The sequence below is a fragment of the Colletotrichum spaethianum genome (genome assembly GCF_022836535.1).
Source record: "Colletotrichum spaethianum MAFF 239500 DNA, contig34, whole genome shotgun sequence".
Taxonomy (NCBI): domain Eukaryota; kingdom Fungi; phylum Ascomycota; class Sordariomycetes; order Glomerellales; family Glomerellaceae; genus Colletotrichum; species Colletotrichum spaethianum.
This window is the reverse complement of record NW_026054804.1, coordinates 476,207-495,512: the sequence shown is the minus strand read 5'-3', so window position 1 is coordinate 495,512 and position 19,306 is coordinate 476,207. Positions and strand designations below refer to the sequence as shown.

The 19,306-nt window shown below is 48.5% G+C and overlaps 3 protein-coding genes across 3 annotated transcripts; 2 read left to right on the top strand and 1 right to left on the bottom strand.

Moving 5' to 3' along the window:
- Positions 1–4,375: 4,375 nt before the first annotated feature.
- On the bottom strand, positions 4,376–5,987 carry ColSpa_10335 (kynureninase 1; the record flags this gene model as incomplete). The annotated part of the gene is made up of 3 exons (XM_049276547.1): positions 4,376–5,266; positions 5,318–5,766; positions 5,801–5,987. The coding sequence occupies 3 exons, from the start codon at positions 5,985–5,987 to the stop codon at positions 4,376–4,378; spliced, it is 1,527 nt and encodes a 508-aa protein (XP_049132504.1).
- Positions 5,988–7,074: 1,087 nt separating this feature from the next.
- On the top strand, positions 7,075–7,866 carry ColSpa_10334 (indoleamine 2,3-dioxygenase; the record flags this gene model as incomplete). Its single annotated transcript, XM_049276546.1, has 1 exon — positions 7,075–7,866. One exon carries the CDS (start codon positions 7,075–7,077, stop codon positions 7,864–7,866), a length of 792 nt encoding a protein of 263 aa, XP_049132503.1.
- A 3,769-nt stretch (positions 7,867–11,635) lies between these two features.
- ColSpa_10333 (uncharacterized protein) lies at positions 11,636–11,818 on the top strand (the record flags this gene model as incomplete). The annotated part of the gene is made up of 1 exon (XM_049276545.1): positions 11,636–11,818. One exon carries the CDS (start codon positions 11,636–11,638, stop codon positions 11,816–11,818), a length of 183 nt encoding a protein of 60 aa, XP_049132502.1.
- Positions 11,819–19,306: the final 7,488 nt, after the last annotated feature.

Here is a 19,306-nt window from a genome sequence, read left to right as displayed (position 1 = left end):
TCTGACTGCTCTGCTGAGGGTGGGATTGCTGGCTTATCGAAAAGTTGGCACCGGTCGCTCTGTTACAAAGCTGATAAACGAAGATGTCTTGGAATGTTTATTAACTTGATTCTTAGTGACTGAGACGATTTGAGGTGATGAGTATGAAAGCCTGAAGGTATTCGGATCGTTGGGGGGAGAATAAATGGATTTATATGAATCTTGACTTCAAGACCCCACATCAATCATGCACTGCCGTTCAGATTGTCTCTTCTATCCGCTCCAAGACAACAGAGTCCCGTGTCTTTGTCTCCTTGTCTCCAATAGATCTAGATTTTGTAATCGTTTAGGCCTCGAATCGCTCTGGGTTCCCGGATCAGACAGTACCGCCTTTGAACAAGGGAGGAATATTCCTAATGCAAATGACAAGAACCGTTTTCGGAGCTTAGGTAGAGAAAGACAGGCTGCATGCGTATCACGCCAAAGGACGATAAGGTTTTTGTGAGCTGCCTAGATTCACAGCCACCATTCCTGAGGGACGTTCTAGAGCTGGGGCCCACGCACTAGTCTTGGACAATTTTGACAATCCGACGGTCTAGCCAAAGCTGGGGAGGCTTTCGGATCCTGTAGGATAATTTGGCTATACCCTTTTCAGCAGTTGGCTTGCTTTCCGATTGTTCACCAATGCAATTCTCGACAGTAATAGATTCTATTTTACAATGCAATGGAAGGGCCCTTTGCAGATGTTGCCGAGATGCACCCTTCAGTTACTCATATGTATGTTAGCTTGATGTTGTAGAGTGTCTCAAGACAACTGTTCATAACTACAAGCAACTCGAGCCAATGAACAATTCAAGCAGAGAATTGATGCCTTTTATTCAGATACTAGGAAACCATCTGGTGCTTCCATTCAAGTGGCCAGCAGTAAGGTGCCAGTTCTTCGATTCTAACTAGGTTTACTCCCTTACTCGATTCTTTTCCGGTACAAAATGTAGAGTTGATATTCATGTATGTTTAGAAATACTGATGGGTAAACACTCCCTTCCCAGAATGGCTGCTCAGTTGTGGGAGAGTCCACCGCTGCTCTAGGCTAGTTGTGAGGAAATGTATGACTTGAAGACGTTTACCTGCTTCTATTGCCAATATTGTTTATCTGCAATGAGAGCCAAAATTGTCCGTGTCCTGTGGGTTATTGGGACAAAACCGATGACGTATGCTCTTTATCATCGCACATAATCACCGGCTCAACGTCGGTGCATCATCACCGTGCATCGGTTGTGAGCATGTGATCTCATCTTTGCTTTTATATATCTACCTACATGATCTGCCGTCATCCACTTGAATTTTCGGGCGGAGTCGCATGCACCCTGTCAGTCAATGTCAGTCTACTTATCGTGTGATACTACAGCGGCCATTGCTTGTCTCATCACCATCATTCTTTGCGCCGACCGTTGCAGCAGTTTGCTATGGCGGGAACAAATGTTCAGTGGTCCAGCAGACGAAGTCAGGGCACTACTTTTACCAGACTGCTGCCAGCATTCGAATCAACGAAGCCGCCATCTTCTCTTACCCTCCGCTCGACGGTCGTTGGTACTGTAGTTGGTTTACTGATATGTCTGTCTAATACGTATTTTGGACTCCGAACTGGCTTCCTCGCCATAATGAGCCTGCCATCTACAATTCTGGGGTTCGCCTTCTTCAAAATGATACAGGATCAATTAGCAGTTCCCTTTACTCCACAAGAACACGCATCCTTGGTTGTCATTGCAAGCTCCTTAGGTCTGATGCCTTTCACCATCGGATCTGTGGGAATTCTTCCTGCTATGGAGTTTCTTACTCAACCGTCAGAGAATGGACCATTTCACTTTGACTGGTCTAGGCTCTTAGTTTGGTCTATCGGCGTCAGCGTTCTGGGGGTTACTGTGACGTTACCGCTCCGAAAAAGATTTCTCGTACAAGAACCCTTGCCATTTCCTTTCGGCACATCATCAGCAGCTATGATAGGGTCTCTTCATCAAGATGCGGATATTGCAGAACGGATTCTTTTGGCTCAAAACGACCTGGACAACTTGGACAACAAGCAAAAACGTTCCACTAGAGAACACGCGGAGGATTTCAGCAACGAAACACAGCATCGTGGCTGGAGCCGGAACAACAACCTTATTTTGCTCTCATTCTTTCTCGCAGCACTTTATGTGAGCGCTGACTCTCTCGGTCTCGACGCTTGCTTCGCTAACATGAGACTTAGTCGTTCACTGCATATTTCGTGCCTCAGATTCGGACAGTCCATATTTTCGGTAATTATTTGGCTCGCACTTGGCTGTTTTCTCTTTCGACCTCTCCTGGCTATATATCCATTGGCTTGATCGTGCCTCCTATCACTACATTCTGGATTGTCGTTGGCTGCCTGATAGGCTGGGGGATCCTGTCGCCAATTGCGAATATAAACGGTTGGGCTCCTGGACCAGTATCAGACTGGGAGTCAGGCTCTAGAGGATGGATCATGTGGATTGCCGTGGCGTTGATATTGGGCGACACAGCTGTCACAGTTTCCACAATGCTGTTGCGCACCCTTAGCATCTACGTCTTTCCGGATCCTGCTGATATTTGGGCCTTTGTGAGCAGCTCGATTTCTTTGAGCAACCCAAAACCACCCCCTAATAACGAGGAAGACGCTGAACCACTATTGGGTTCGTCGGAATCACCTGCAACATTGCTTTACACTAGTTCTCTGTCTTACCAAGGCGACGGATGGTCCGTCAAGGCCTACATAACGTGGATCTCGATTGGATTGTTACTTTGTTTCGGATCCATGTTCATTCTTTTCGGCTTATCGATCCCTGTCTTGGCTCTGGTTTTGGCAGTCCTTGTCATCCTGCCACTCAGCCATGTCAACATCCGTTGCTACGGAGAGACAGGAACTGGAGGAGCTGCATATATTGGTAAACGCCATTCTTATTATATTCACGGTGCTACTACTGACAAACACTCAGCCAAGATCCCACAATTTCTCTTCGCCTTCATGATACCATCCTCAGACCCCAATGCCATTCTGCTTAGCTTAGCTGTCGCTGGAGTTGTCGAAGCAAGCGTGTGGCAAGCTGCAGAGATGATGGATGAGTTCAAAATGGGTCATCTTGTAGACGCACCGCCACAGTCACTATTTTACGGCCAGTTGATCGGGTCATTGTTGGGATCCTTGATATCGATGTTGGTATATCGCTTCTACACGAGCGTCTTCAGTTTTCCCAGCGACGACTTTCCAATGCCATCAGCTCACATCCTGATTTCCACTGCTCGGCTTGTCTATGGACGGGGCCTGCCCCCTGGACTTATTGATTTCGGTTTGACGGCATCCGTCCTAGGTGCTGCTTTCAAGATCATAAAGGATTGGAAAGGCAAATATGGGATATCTTCCTGGGTCCCCTCTAGCGTCGCACTGGCTGCAGGTTCGTGCAATCGACTAATCCTTCTCATTCGTAGTTACTGACTATCACAGGCATGTACATTATGCCAGAGATGATTTTGGCGCAAGGTATTGGCGGTTTGATTCATTTTGGCATCTTGAGACATTGGGGACATACAAAAGAAGCGCGTCTCATTTCTGTAGCAACTGGTTTTATACTAGGAGAAGGCCTTTTTAGTGTTGTAACTATGCTTATGCAAAGTTTCGACGTTCCACACCTATAGGGTAGAAAGGGACGCTACTGTCTTGTCGAGACCGAACAGTCAATGCCATCTACGGATTGGAAAGAGTGCAGGGTAAACACAGGCTAACATAAGTCCAGACAAGCCTTTGATATAGCTATGCCAAAAGAAACCTACTTTTTTTCCCACGGGTAGGGTGCACAATTGTGTGAGCCACACTCACTCTGCAGTGGTGCAGTCCATTGGTTGAGAAATTTATTTTGGTCGTTGGAATCCCAAAAACTAGAGCCACTCATCATTTGAATTCCGATCAAGGCTCATAGCGGTATTCCTAAAGACTTTTACAAAGAAGTTGTCTTAAACATGTGTCCTTCCTTTACAACAATAGTTTTTGGCTACTCGTAAACTTAAATCGCTCAAAGACCCTAGTGCTAATCGACTCGTTCAGATTTGATCTCAGACCCATACATGCATGGCTTGCTCCTTTGAAGAAGATCAAAAGAGTTTGGGAGATGTTGCACCAGAAGTCCTTTTTACTTTAATCCAGTGCGTGGATATGTTTTTTTGGGTTGTTTTTGTGCTGGAGGAGTTGCAACTTGGTGTACGACGACAACACGTGGACAAGCACCTGAGCCAAGACTCACAATGACAAATTTCCATTGGCTGGATGTTGCAAAGGTTGAAAATGGATTGTGTAGATATTACGCTAAATAATTTCAATCAACAACCGACCACGGTCAACTGTCCCTCAGGCAATCGCCCTCCTGAGAGTATCCATAAACTTCCATACATCTTGGAAAGTGCAATACAACGGAACCGGCGCGACACGAATAACACCTGGTTTCCGCTTGTCACAGACAACACCTGCCTCAACGAAAGCCTCGGAAACGCGGTCCAATAAGCCATCCCTCAGGAGAACACTGAGCTGAGCGCCTCTTTCATGTGCGTTTCTAGGTGTGATGACTCGGAATGACGGCTCACTGCCGGTGTCGTCTGCCAATATGGTGTCCAGAAGGTGCTCTGCGTACGCCGTTAAAACGAGCGACTTCGTTCGCAATTCTGTCATGTTCGTTTTGCTGAATACGGACAGAGCACCCGAGAGAGATGCCAGGTCAATAGCTGAAGGGTTCGAAACTTGGAAACCGCCAGCGCCAACGGTAGGGAGAAAGTTGTTGTCCATGTTGAACCGCACAGATTTGTCACCTCCGTACCAGCCTGTAAGCCTATGTCGAAACTTCGGCTTGCCTTCGCTTGTATCGACCTTTCCGTGCCGTTCGTGCACGAAGGCACCAGCCATGGATCCTGGTCCAGCATTTTGGTACTTGTAGGTGCACCATGCCGCAAAATCGACGTTCCAGTCATGAAGCTTCAATTCAACGTTACCAGCTGCGTGGGCAAGATCCCAACCAACCACAATGCCCTTGGACTGGGCGTACTCGGTGATGCGAGGCATGTCGAAGAGTTGTCCGCTGTAGTACTGAATGCCCGGAAGTAGGAGCAAGGCAGTCTCATCAGCGTGCTCATCGATGGTCTTCAATATCAGATCCGTAGAGATGTAAAAGTTCTCATCGGGTTGAATCGGGACCATCGACTTGGTCGGGTCCAACCCGTGCCACTGAATTTGCGACTCGATGACGTACTTCTCATATCAGTAGCCGATCAGAAGGGTGTGGCATAAATTTAAACTCACATAATCACTAGGGAATGGTCTCCATTCAAGAATGATCTTGTGCTTCTTTTCTGTCGGTCGGTAGAAGCTAGCCATCAAGAAATGCAGGTTGGCAGTCAAGGTGTTCATCATGACGACCTCTTCAGGCAAAGCGCCGACAATGTGTGCACTCTTCTTTGCGACGTCCTCGGCCATGTCTTGCCAGCACACCAGTGGGGAGTTCTCAAGTCCCTGGAAGTGGCCGTTCACTCCAATTGAGGCCCATGTCTCCAACTGAGCATGGATGTATTCCTTGACTGACTTGGGCGGAACTCCCAATGAGTTACCACAGAAGTAGACTGAAGGTGTCTCGTCATCCTCTGTTGAGTCACTGGCCCCATTTTTGCCCTTGAACCCGTTTATATGGCCGTTGAGGGCTTGTTTGTCTTTTTCGACGGTCAGCAAAAGAACATTGTTGGAATGAAAACGAGCTGTCTGGTGGTACAGTCTTTTCGGAAATCTTACCTGGAAGAGTGCCATCCAAAGACTTCTTCTTCAAGGAACCCTTCGTCGGAATGATAAACTCATCGCGCAGGTGTCCAAGACTGTCCTGAGCGTCAAGCTGCTGGGCGAACTCAAAACTGGTTGCGTTGGCAGGGAACTTGGCCGGACGGCCGGATCGGATCTGCTCTGCAAAGGCGGCGAACTCCATATTGAATCGTACGAGAGGCTATGATCAAATTTGATTGTTGAATTGAGAACCTTCAATTATGGCACATTGTTCTGAAAAGCCTGGGTGTTTCTTTTGTCTTTGTACCCGACGCCTCCTCTCGGAACTCAAGATAATAACGCGCATCGTCATTCCGCAAAGTCCACGAGCGGCCCCACCACTATCCGCCTTCCGCTTCCGCTCAAAGCCTAGCGCTTCCGCATGTAACCGACATGGACGGGTTTCGGTTTGGCCCACTTACATGTCGGGATGACACGAGATTCTCCAGGGTATGCGCAACAAAGCCGACGGGTGATGCGGAAGACTGGAATTGTCACAGGCACTGTGAGAAATACTTCTTTATCTCAACGTTTCTTGACTCGCATTGACTTGGTTCATCGCACAACCCTCGATTCAAGTAACTCGACAGACCTTTCATCACTTCTGCCAAAGTTTGTTCTATCTTTTCAGCCATCGGTTGCTTTTGTCAAAGATCAATTCCTGTTCCAATGTCTCCTCATGCCCTGCCCATATCTACAGAGTTGGCGCAACTCGATGTATTTCCTCTGAGGAAATACGCCATCACACCAAACGGTTTCCTTCCTACCGAAGCACCCCTCAAAGTCCTCCCTGATCCGTATTTTGCCCCTTGGGAAAAGGTCATTCAACATCTTCCGCAACTTCTCAAGGCCGGAAAGCTGCGGGTAGAGGTAGACTCTCTTCCTGTACTGTCGACGGACAAGCTACAGAGTGAAGCGGAGTGGAGACGGGCGTATGTCATTTTGGTTTTTTTAACGCATGCTTACGTCTGGGGTGGAGAGAACGCCGAGGAGGTAAGTAGCTGGTACCATTCCGAAATGATATCTAAGGTTTCTTATATCAAACCCAGGTTCTACCACCAGCTGTATCAGTACCTCTCCTATCCATTTCCAAACACCTTGAAGTTCCTCCCGTTGCGACCTATGCGGGTCTAAACCTATGGAACTTCTTGTCAATCACAGATGACTTCACCGATCTGGATTCGCTAGAATCTCTTCATACTTTTACTGGAACCAAAGATGAAGCTTGGTTTTACCTAGTTTCAGTGGCTATGGAGGCGCAGGGTGCTCGCATCATCACTGATATGCTTAAAGCACTGGAGTCTATCAAGACAAGAGACTACGACACTATCACAAAAGCACTCGATGGCTTGTCTGGCAACATTCGAGAAATCGGTGCCCTCCTTGAGCGAATGTATGAGCATTGCGACCCGATGGTTTTCTTCTACGAGATCCGCCCGTTCCTAGCTGGCAGCAAAAATATGGCAGCGGCTGGTCTGCCCAACGGTATCTTCTACAACGAGGGGGACGGCCGTGGTAGCTGGCAGCAACTTCGAGGAGGCAGCAATGGGCAAAGCTCACTTATCCAATTCCTCGATATCGTGTTGGGCGTTGAGCATACCTCGGAAGGCAACAGCAATCCGCATGCCAGCAAAGGTGCTGCCAGCAAAGAAAAAGTGCCGGCTTTTCACGAGGAAGTCCGCAGCTACATGCCGGGACCACACAAGCGCTTCCTTGAGCACGTTTCCCGTATGGGTAGCATTCGCGAGTTCGCCAAGTTACCGGCTTCTACAGTCGAGCAGGAAAGGTTCCGCGAAGCATACCAAGTTGCGACCAAGACCATGACTGAGTTCAGAAACAAACACTTGCAAATTGTCACTCGTTATATCGTCCTTCCGTCAAAGAAGGCATACAGCGGCGCCAAGGTCGACTTGGCAAGCACATCTGCAGTCAAAGATGAGCAGCTCACCGGCACGGGAGGTACGGCATTAATGCCATTCCTCAAGCAAACTAGGGACGAGACTCTACAGGCTGGACAGTTGGAGAGAGAGGCACGAAAGTAAATGTTTTGGTGCTACGATTCATGATATCCAGAGAGCAGTCGAAGTCATCGGCATGGGTTTTAGACAAATACCAACAACTAATGCGAGGCGAACAAACTGTTATCCGTGTGTTGCCTGCACGCTCCATACACATGACGAAGGATCCACTAACGAGGAAAGTTGCATCCGCATGGCGCAGCTTTCTTTCTGCCAGTGACGCGGAGCTTCGGATCTCGGATCGACCCACGGATGGTTCCAAGTACTTCTGGGCCCACTCATCCTCGATTCCTTGCTGCACCGAGTTTTGTTCATGCAGGAATACCGCTTGGCATTAGTATTTCCAGGCCATGTCAGGACCTTTTTGCTCCGAGCTCGCAGCAGACCATTCAGCACTTGGATTGCAGGTGTACACACGCGCGGCTTGGCTATTGTCCCAAAAAGCAGTGTCGCGCTTGCCAGCGGGTCAGAATATTGGATTCTTGTATGCTGACTTGTCAGCGGTAGTCCATGTCGGCTTCGGTCCGCAACGGGTTAATTGCGCTTTAGACCAATGTTCTGCATCGCTTTGCCGCGATGCAAGAATGGCGCACAAGCTTTACAAATAACATCAGGCAACACACGATCTCAAAGCGCGGTCGAAGTGACGAAACCATTCGCTCGTGCACACACTTTTGGTATTGCTACCTAGAGCAGTTACAAATTAATCAATCATACTAGCACGGCAACCTTGACATGGACGCTACCTGTGAATTTTCTCAATTTGAAGCAGCGTGGTCTCCACGAATTGTTTTGAGTTGCATCTTGAAAGACAGACTCAATAGCGTTCTTTGATTTCAACGGCTAATCCGACACTCAGCTCCGCAGTCACCCAGCTTTGAGACTAAGCGTCGCATCTTTTTACGTTTTTTGCCCAGCGCAAGTGCGTTCATCTTTTCCAAGTCCCAGTCCTTCAAGGCAAAGCGGAACGTCGCGAGATTGTCATGGACATGGCTAGATGCACCCAAGCGAGTACCGACTATAACGGCACCGACTGAGGGCTGTTGGAGGACCCACCGAGTCGCAATGTTGGTCAAGCTCACACGGTGCTCCTCTGCAATCACAGAGAGTTCGCATAATAGGTCCTGAAAATCTTGCCATGTTCCCCAACTCATGATAATGTCATGGTACTGCGTAACTTCATGTCAGCCTGAAATCCATGTCCTCACTTAGAGTAGATTTGTATCATCGTCCTCACCTTGCGCTGCGATGGCGTCAGCTGGGATGACTCTGAATAAATGTCTGGCGCGACTTGACCCAGCCATTGTGCAGACAAGAAACCACCACACTATCGAGGTTAGCCGGAGAAGAAGTGCTCAATTATAATTTACTTACGACTGAGCCGTACGTAAGCAGCTTCAGCCCATACTTGGCGCAAACATTAACCATGAGGTGAAGTGGTCGAGAGTCAATAAGGGAAAACTGAAACAACTTTCAGAAATTCGTGGCCTAAAGAACAACGATGCAGGTCGATAGTTACCTGGACTTGGTTGGAAACGATCCCGACAGAGCCTGTCTTGGCTATCAGGTACTCGCAAACTTCGACTGTGTGTTCCGAATCAAAATTGCAGAGCCCGATGGTGGACACTAGATTGGGGTGTACCGCAGTGAGGCGCACCAAGTCAACCAAAATATTCAGATAGTCTTTACATGAATACTTAACAATAGCATCGTTAGTTTCAGTGTCCTTTTTCTTTTTTTTTCTAAATCGCCAAGTTGATTCTCTAGTGTGGAGATCATGACGCTGACTTACATCGTGCCAGTGGAATTGCAGCAACTCGACGCGGCCGCCAAGGCGTCGATATCGCTCTTTTACCTTTTCAAATACAAGCTTATACGTTAATGGCTCAGCTGGAGGTTCAAATACACACCACTTTGTGGCTGCAAGGACTTGTGATCTAACACTGGGCGACAAGCGGTTCCTAAAGTTTGCGTAGACCAGCTCAGCATCGCCCTACCAAGCAACGTCAATTTCTTGCTCAGCTCATCCAATATGCGACATACGTAGTGGTCTGCCATGTCCGCGGCAGTAAACCCAGACTGTACAAGTCGGATGAGCTCCTCCTCTTGTTTCCTGTCGCTCCCGCAGCCCCATGCAGGTGAAGATAATTGCCACAGGCCGTTGAATAATCTCGGAAACTGGTAGGGCCCTAAAGCAAAAGTTTCAAAATCTGGTTGAGTGTTGATGTTCAGTGACATGATTGTTTTCGTTCGCGACCTCGCGGGCGGCGCTGCTATGTTAGGGAGGAAAGCAGCAAATGCGTCTTTGATTTGGCGTTCTCCCCTTTTAAATGGATATTCCAGGTCCTCAGATTGTCTACTATCGTGAATTTGTTTGTAGTGCTCCAACGCCTTGAGTAGCTCCCGCATATCCCTTTCGAGGGCTTCTTCCGGAATTGGTGTCGATTGTTTGAGGGCCTGTATGGCCTGTACAATGTCGCCATCAATAAGCTGCAGCGACGACCTCAGATCGCTTGATAACGACGTATGTTGGTCTTGGACCATGGCCATCGCTCGAATGACTTGCGAAAGACTTTCAAAGTTAATGGATGCGGCTCGGAGGCGTTTACACCGATATGGCCACATACTTTTCCAGCGATTGCTTGGCCAGCTTTGCAGATAGAAGGCAGCGGTTCCATGCCAAATACTCTAAAAATTGCATTGAGAGCACCCCCGTGTCACTTAATATGGCATCTCTGTCTGGGAATGGAACAGGACTCTCAGTTAGTCGCGCTTGCACATGATTTACGAACAGGGTTTGTATCAATGGTCCTCGAGAGATGAGCAGCCTAATTGAGGAGCGGAGTAAATTAGGAGACACTTTTTCTCATCAGCTTCGTCAATCTGTTTCGAATCACGGAGCATACAATTAGAGATGAGAACATCATCCATTGTGTTTCTGGTAAATCATACTAATCAGTAAAGATTTCGAGATAAACGCGCAAAATCGCTTAGGATACCTCTATACACCCGCACACACACCCCCACGGAATGCAACGGATTGACTCACACGTGTCCGGCCATGATTAATGCGCGTGTCCCGTCTTCCGGAGGAGCGGGTTCGGTTGCGCTCACGTAAAATGTGATCGATAATTGCGATGACGAGTCACGGGAGCCACACAACATGCGCGGCTCAAACGACGGATGCCCTTCGGGTGGATTAGCAGCGGATGGATGGATGTTTGTGGGGCGGAAAGTTGCTGTTGTACAGCCCAACATTGGTTTGTCAGGGGGGGATCAGGTCAGGTAATGACGGAGGTACAGTGCAACCGCTACCGTGCATCGTCTCGGAGCCACTGTAAGAAGCTGCTGTCATGGGGTCCCTACATTGGACTTGTTAAGCTCCAACCAAGGCTAGCGTGGAGCCTATTCCGGCCCCGGAAAACTTTCCTGTCCTCGGCTCCAGTGGTTTCTTCCTCCGCGTCCGATCTTCTCTCTTCCGCGTGTGCCTGTAATTACAACCACAAGGTGATATCGGCGGCACCAGCATGGAGGATGTCTCGGTGCGGCAGCCATCGCCGCACACTTATGTCCGTACAAGAGTTGCCAATGCATGCGACAGCTGCAAAGCTCGAAAAGGTACTGTATCCACCGGTTTCTAAGGAGAACCCCAATACTCCTAGCCCGGGCAACAATTCCACAGAGCAATAACGGAGTTGCGGCTTGTTTCCGCAAGAGACTTCCGCAAAGTTCACCCATCCTTGTGTACCCGACTCTGACATCCTAATATAGTCAAATGCGACGGGAAACTACCATGCGGTTACTGCTTGAGACGGCAACGTCCTTCCACCTGCCGGTACTCGCCTCAGCAGAGACGGCGGGCGCCGGCTCCGACACCGAGAACCCCGTCCCCATCTGTGCACAACGGACCAGATCGTCAATCCGAGACCCGGCAGTCGGTGTCTGGCAACGACCCTTTGGCGGAAGAGGAGACTGAGGTTCCCAGGGAGGCGCGCCTCTTGTGTGATGCCCAAGGAAAACTGAGTACGTTTTGCAGTCGTCGTCTCTCCCTTCCCCGGCTGACCGGCAATGATGTAGTCTTCATCGGAGACTGTGCGCCATTATCGTTCTTCCAGACCGTCCGGCAGTTGGTGAACACGCGCGTAGATCCACAAGTCTTCGCACATCAAAGTGAAAATCCTCCTTTCAGACCGCCCGCTCACTGCTCCGGCAACGAAGAGCCTGGCCTGCACTTGGCAACGATACCCAGAGCCATTGCCACCTATCATGCAGTTGTAAGACAGGGCGAAATCCCCAGCTGAAAGAGCAACTTTAATAACCATATCATCTTTGTTGTAGACCAGCGGCCTTGTAGATCTCTTCGGCCATGCGCATTTTGTGGACGAGGTGGGATCTTGGGCTCAACAAACCCACCGCTTACAGGATGCATCATCAGCAACTTTCTATCTTGTCCTTGCCATAGGCTATCAGTCTTCCGAGGAAGACCGTGCTTCGGCTTACTTTGAATACGCACGCAACATTGCCTTGGCCAACCTCAGCGGCAACATCAATGTTCCCACCATTCAGACTTTCATCCTCGTTACTCTTTACATGCTTGGGTCATGTCAAATGAACGGGGCATTTCTGTTTTTTGGTACGTATGAAACGGGAAGTATGGCAAAGTCAAGAAGCTCGTCGCTGATCTTCATTCCAGGCATTGCAGTTAGAGCAGCATACTCAATCGGGATACATCGTACTGAAATCAATGGTCGATTTGGCCCTGAAATACACAAACAACGGTACGGAGCTGACTTTCATCTGTATTAAGCTGTCTTGTAGCGGCTGACTCTTTGATAGAGACCGTTTATGGAAGAGTTTGCGCGTATTGGATCTCTTCTTAAGCACGTCGATGGGCCGACCACCTGCGACATCAGATGTCGACTGCACTGTACCGTATCGAGCCTCGGACGAAAGCGGACAAGAAATCTTTGACCTCCTCAACGCTTCCGCACAAATCTTTTTGATCACCGAAGGCATTGTTGTGGAGGTTTATTCACGGAAGAAGGTTTCTTATCAACTAACTGAAGGCATTTCACGACAGCTGCGAGACTGGTCTGTTCGCTGGCTGCAGAGACTGAAAGATGTTGTGTCCGCTTCCTCAACCGAAGATGACCCAAGCAAGATAACTGGAGCCTGTCAAGTACTCTGCTCCTACTACTATGGTAAGACTCATATCTTATAATCCAGTTGCCTTTCGCCTCAAGCTGATCTTGGTGCAGCCGTCATCTTAGTATCACGACCGTTTCTGATGTATGAACTGCACAAACGCTTGGCCGACAGTTCCGCGGGCGTCTCCGTCAGCAAAACCGGACTTGCATCTGGCAAGTCAAAACTTGCTGATGCATGCATCGACGCGGCAAGCTTCATGGTTGACATCCTTGTGGGTCTCACAGAGAGGGGGTATCTGAACGGGCATATGCCGCTGATAGTGTGAGTACACCCAACTCGTGGCTTTCCATATCCGTCAACTAACTGAGCCACAGGTCATGGCTGTTCGCTTCGTCGCTTATATTGGGCGTTGGATTGCTTGGCTCTTTCGGGCGGATATTGGAGAAATACACTCGCAACTCCATCATGGTGCTTGAGCATTTCGCCAAAAGTGATGCGCATGCTGCACAGTACTCGCTCATTGCTAAGTCCTTGCTCAATGCCGCTCTTGACTACTTGGAAAAAAAGGAGCTACAAGAGCGAATCCAAAGAACAGAAAGCTCCTCGCAGCTATTCGGCCTCGTGCCCCGCGATAACGCAGAGACTGACCAAAGCACTCGTTCTTCCACAAACGATCATGCTACACCTGCAAGCGCAGATCGAACACTGAATACAAGGTCTAGTAACTTGGGTTCGGGTTTCTTGGGCCTAGGCTCACCGTCCTTTGCGGATGTGGATGCATCGTTTCTCGGCCTTTCAGCGTCCATACCGCGAACCCCGGATCTATCCGTGCTTGACGGAAGGAATGATGTTGATCACGGTTTCGGTGATCTCAATTTATTCCAACTTCTTGACGGCGACGGTCATATCGATCTTGGCCCTTACATTTAGAAAGGCCCGGGCTCCTGGCCTATTCAGCTTGCGACTCATAGGCTGAGGGCGGACAACAGCCTAGAATGCAATTTTCTTATTTACCACTTCAGTAGTAACTTTCATCTGATGACTGTCTTCGAGTGTGTTTCTTAGTCTCTTGAAGTAGAATTCCCTTTTGCCTCGAAGCGGCATGCACATTTTGCGCTCGGCTCAGAGACAGGTGGCTTATTCATCCTCTTGTTTTGATTCTTATGCAATTACTCAAATTGACTGCTTTTGTAGTAAGAGACTCCCAGAAATACTAATGACCTCACATAGCGGGACACTACAAAGCTGACCCGTTACGTTTCAACGGTGTGCAATACTAACATCGGCGATAGTACGAAAGTGGTCCGTTAGTCAGTGAATCGTTATTAATACGCAACGCGCAGGATTGGGCTGAGACCGTAGGACCTAATTGGCTAATCCCCGTCTGCCAAAGACTGACTCGGTCTTATCAATACTGGTGCATAGCCATATGTTGAATGCCCACAGTTCTTCTTTGAATCTTAGGCAATAGCAACAAATCCTAAACACAGAATTAAGTACTGAATGACTTATTGAAATAATGGGGCCGATCCCATCATAAGCATTTTGGGTGAACCTTTACATGTTTCGTCCAGTATTCTGTCATTTAAGAGTTTCTCACCGAGGGCGGCGAGGTTGGATGGCACTCCGAGCAACAGAGTTTAATGGCTTTCTTGCCTAGACAAACCTCGGGGGAAAAAAAGTTACTGCTTTCCACAAGAAAACGAGCACTGGCATGTTCAAGAAGAAGTCATAAAGTTGTGGCTTCGTCCAGTAAGAGTCGAAGCTTGGTACTTGGATCCGAGCTTAAAGGGGGGTTGAAGCCGAGTGTGCCGCTTTAATGTGAACGTGAGGGCTCGGATTCCGATTTAGGCTTTAGCTTCCTCTTTGACGTCTCATCAACGTCCAGGACCTGGTTTTACACAGACTTGCTCGACGCTACTGGACGCTAAGTCACTTGTTGGAAAAAAGAATGGGGAGTGGAACAAAGGGGAGAGAGGCTACAAGAGCACACACTACGGGAAATTCCGCAGTTCGGCGAGCCCCTGACCGAACCCCGACCGCTCCACGTACTGTGAACACTATATACTTGTCCCCGCTGTCGGTTGGACGGACACCTCCAGGTTTTCGGCGTCCATCCCCACACCTGCGACATGTCGACCTCGTCCAAGGAAAAGGCATCTTCTTCGAAACACTCTCGACCTCTAGCTTGCGTGCTATGCCAACGCAGGAAGGTTAAGTGCGATCGCAAACACCCCTGTGCAAATTGCGTCAAGGTATGAAAGAAGAGAATTTTGTTCTTGTGTTTCGCCCCTGAACAGCAGCTGCTTTACCCTTCCTCTCCCCATCTACTTGGCGCCTCATCGAGACGGGCACCAATGACCACGTCAACCGTCTCCCTTCATGCATATATCCCAGAAATCTGCTGTACTCGAGTTCCTCTTGGACCAACGCTAATATGAGCTCGACCAGTCTAAAGCAACATGCAGTCCCAGCATCCCAGCACCGGTGCGAAAGCGAAGACGGCCCAATGCGGAGCTGCAAGCTAGACTTGCTCGATGCGAGGAGCTTTTGGCCAAGTATGCGGCATCTAGCAAAGAGCCTCTGGACTTCGAAAGTACGGCTGCTCCACCGCAGTCTTCGAGCATCCCCCAATATGAGAATAAGGAGATCAATTGGAAACCAGCTGGCAAGCTTGTCATGGAAGATGGCACCGTGCGATTCATGGACAACTTCCTTTGGGCTACAGTTTACGAGGAGGCACGTTGCTTATATCTTTTACAAACTTAAAGACTAAGCCTGCTAACATGAAGGTAACAGTTGCGCGGGATGAGAGAGCTCGTGGAACAAGAAGACGAGGCGGTTGAAGCAGAACCCCACGATTGGGACCCCGGAGCATCAATGCCCGACTACAGCGAGTATTTACTTGTTGGTGGAGATGCGCCGTATGATGATCCTCAAGAGCTGTATCCGAATGCCGGTCAGATATTCCGACTATGGCAAACTTTCCTCGATCGGGTCAATTCTCTCACCAAAATCGTCCACGCACCAACATTACAACCATTTGTGGTCGAGGCAGCTAGTAGCCCAGGAACCCTCCCACATAATGTCGAGGCTCTTCTTTTTGCGGTATACAGTCTGTCTATCGTTGCGATGACGGAGGAAGAGTGCATGTCCTTGCTGGGCTCTACATGCAAGGCTGCTTTCCGGCGGTTTTCCTCCGGCGTGAGGACCAGCCTGCTGCGCGCAGAATTCCTCAAGGCACACGATCTAACTACTCTTCAAGCCTTGGTCTTGCATATTGTAAGGTTCAACGTCACTCTGTTTCTACTTATATACCTGCTGACTTTGTGGGAGATGTCAATTCAGGGAAGATGCAATATCCACGGAGCCTGGATTCTCAATGGCATCTGTGTTCGCATTGCTCAGAAAATGGGCCTACACAGGGACGGTGAACTTTTGGGCCTCCCACCCTTCGAAACGGAAATGCGGCGCCGAATCTGGTGGCAAATATTCATGCTGGACTCCAAATTCTCCATGCTATCAGGCCTTAGCCAGTCGCTGCTACCTCGACCAAGCGACTGCAAACTGCCTAAAAATCTAAACGACGCCGATCTTCATACAGGTGCAACAGAACGATACCAGGAACGCGAAGGCCCGACCGAAATGGTGGTCCCACTCTTGGTCTATCAGGTCGGCTATTGTGTGCAGCAAAAGCAGGACATTGAGTCCCTTATGCTCTATGCCGAACTAAGTACGCTTAGCTCCGGCAGAAGAAGCAAAGTACAATCAACCCACATAAGCGGCTTCATCAAAACTATTGAAGACCGATTGAACAGTGTGATTGAGAAGAATTCTGATCCTTCTGCTGGCCCCGTACATGAGTTTGCTGGGCTGTTAAAGTCTCTTATTCTTCAAAAGATCAAAGAGACCGCTTGCCCCCCACAGGAGCAGCCGGAATGGGGCACTCAAATTCTGACGCCAAAAGATAATCTATTCAAATGGTCTGTCATGACCACTGAACAAACCATTAATGCTTACAGGTCGAACAAACATCCAGGGTTCCACTGGCTTCTGAAGCTACTCTTCCAATACGACGTTGTCATCTTGATGATTGGCCAGCTATGCCACCGAATGACGGGATCGTTGGTTGAAAGGGCATGGCAACAAGTGCCTGCCCTTTATGAATATCATCCCGAGTTTTTCGATCCTTCTCAAGAGTACAACATTGCTCTTGCCAAGTTCATTTTGAGGGCATGGAAGGTCAGAGATGATTATCTCTCTTCTCAACGCGGAATCCAGCCAGACGAGCCAGATTATGTCAAGAAAATCCGGCAGAAGCTTGGCTCGCATATAAGCCGGTCCAGGGCTGGGACAGAGCCGCCCCAGCCATTGGAGTCACACAGGCATGGCCAACACACAACGACTGAGTCGCAAGATGGGCACCCTCCCATGGATCAACTCTTTTCGAGATATCTGAACGCAAGTGCTTCCTGGGACCCTTTGACCATGCCAGACCCCGAGACTATCAGCAGACAGTTATCCACATTTGAAGGATTAGACATGAGGACTCCCACAGGCTGGTAACATAATCATATAGCGTAGCTCCACGGTGACTGCACCTTCCATATCATTCTTCGAAAAGAAAACAAACAATCCACATCTGCCTAAAATGGCGCGGATTCCTAGGGTTATCGGTACTCTTGGTAGTTGGGAATTGCCATACATGGGCTGTATTGTTGACGCTATGAAGTAGTGGTACTCCCAAAGCCTTTCATGCTCCATTCTGTGATACCATCTCGATAAGAGATCTCCCATGAGCGGCCGAAAGTAATTTACAGTGACCTCGGTTCGGCTTGCTTCATAGAGCCGAACGGCGTTCGGGATTGATTAGTGACCCGAGACAGCTGAAATCGGACTGTGTGACTCGCAATATACCTAACTAATGCTCCTCACCCACAGCATCCTTTATTAAGAACCGAATGACCCACCCACGAAAAGCTTTGGCTAAAGCCATACTCTCAACTTATATTGAGGTACAGTTAATCGAAACTTCTTCAGAGTTACTGATACTATCCTTCGTTGCTGAGGCACTGGCACCTTGGCAATAATACTCTTCCGGGGGGAGGGGGTTTGTTTCGGCTGTTGGATAACTGTTAGACTTTCCAGTCGACTGTTTGCCAAAGTTGCAAGCGGTTATGCAGGCTCAATTAACAGCACGAACGAATACAAGCCCTTTCTTCTAAGTAGACAACGTAACACAATGAGCTGGATACAAAAGCTCTTGGCATACCCTGCATGCCTGTCCTATTACGGAAACAAGGATCAAAGCAATGGCCCCCTTGTGTTGGATTACGACTTCTCTTACTTTATAGTTACTTCAGAGACAAGTGAAAATAGCTGAATGGTGCTATAGAAGTTGGCTAACTATATCACATGGACTAACCTTGCGTTATCAACATCCAAGGTGATCATTCCACCTAATTACTAAGATACCTTGGTTTTGTATTCTGTAGGGAATTTCTTCTTCTCTGCGTTCTCAATAGCAACTTATGTTCACTGTTCAATGTCAGTGAAAGATGGGAGAGGGAAAAGAAGGATTGCAGCAAAGCTCAAGTTAAAGACAATCGTCCAACAGTGGCTCAACTTGGCATTCCAAAGTGAGTACTTTCTTTGTGCTTCTTTACCAGAGAAGTCATGGGTTTCATGTTACAACATCACCGATCAGTAATCAACATCACAGAAACTACAGTCAAGTCTCTGGCGAGTAAAGCCACAACACCCTAGCAGGTATTTTTGTTGAGGCCAGCACTTGAGTGAAAGTAAAGTTGGAGGATGTCATTAATTACCAGCTAGACTTGAGAATCGTTATGTTTTCATATACGCACCCATAACCCATGAAGACCTTAAAGCTCAAGCAGGTCAGCTCGGATGGCGTCTTAGAATACTGGAGGCCTCCCTCTGTTAAGACCCTAATTATGTAGACAGTATGGTATGAGAACTATAGAATTGAATCGTTGGATTCTGTGAAACCTGTATACTCGGTTTTCATATTGTGAACTTATGGTCCTAGCCAGGCACCGTCAACAGGAATATTGCCATATGCTATCCTCACACATAATGCAACCAGCAACTTTATCAAACGGATGCACCCGGTCCGTGTACTTTTGCATAATGCACTATCTACTGCGAGATCTGATCTTCCTCCATAACTTCAATCGCATTGGAAGTCTAGGAGCTTTCGCCCATTTCAGTGCGAATATCAAACCCAGTCTACCGCAGAACAGCAAAATACGTCCACGATTGCAATGTATTTCCAGGAGAGACGGATGTTGTC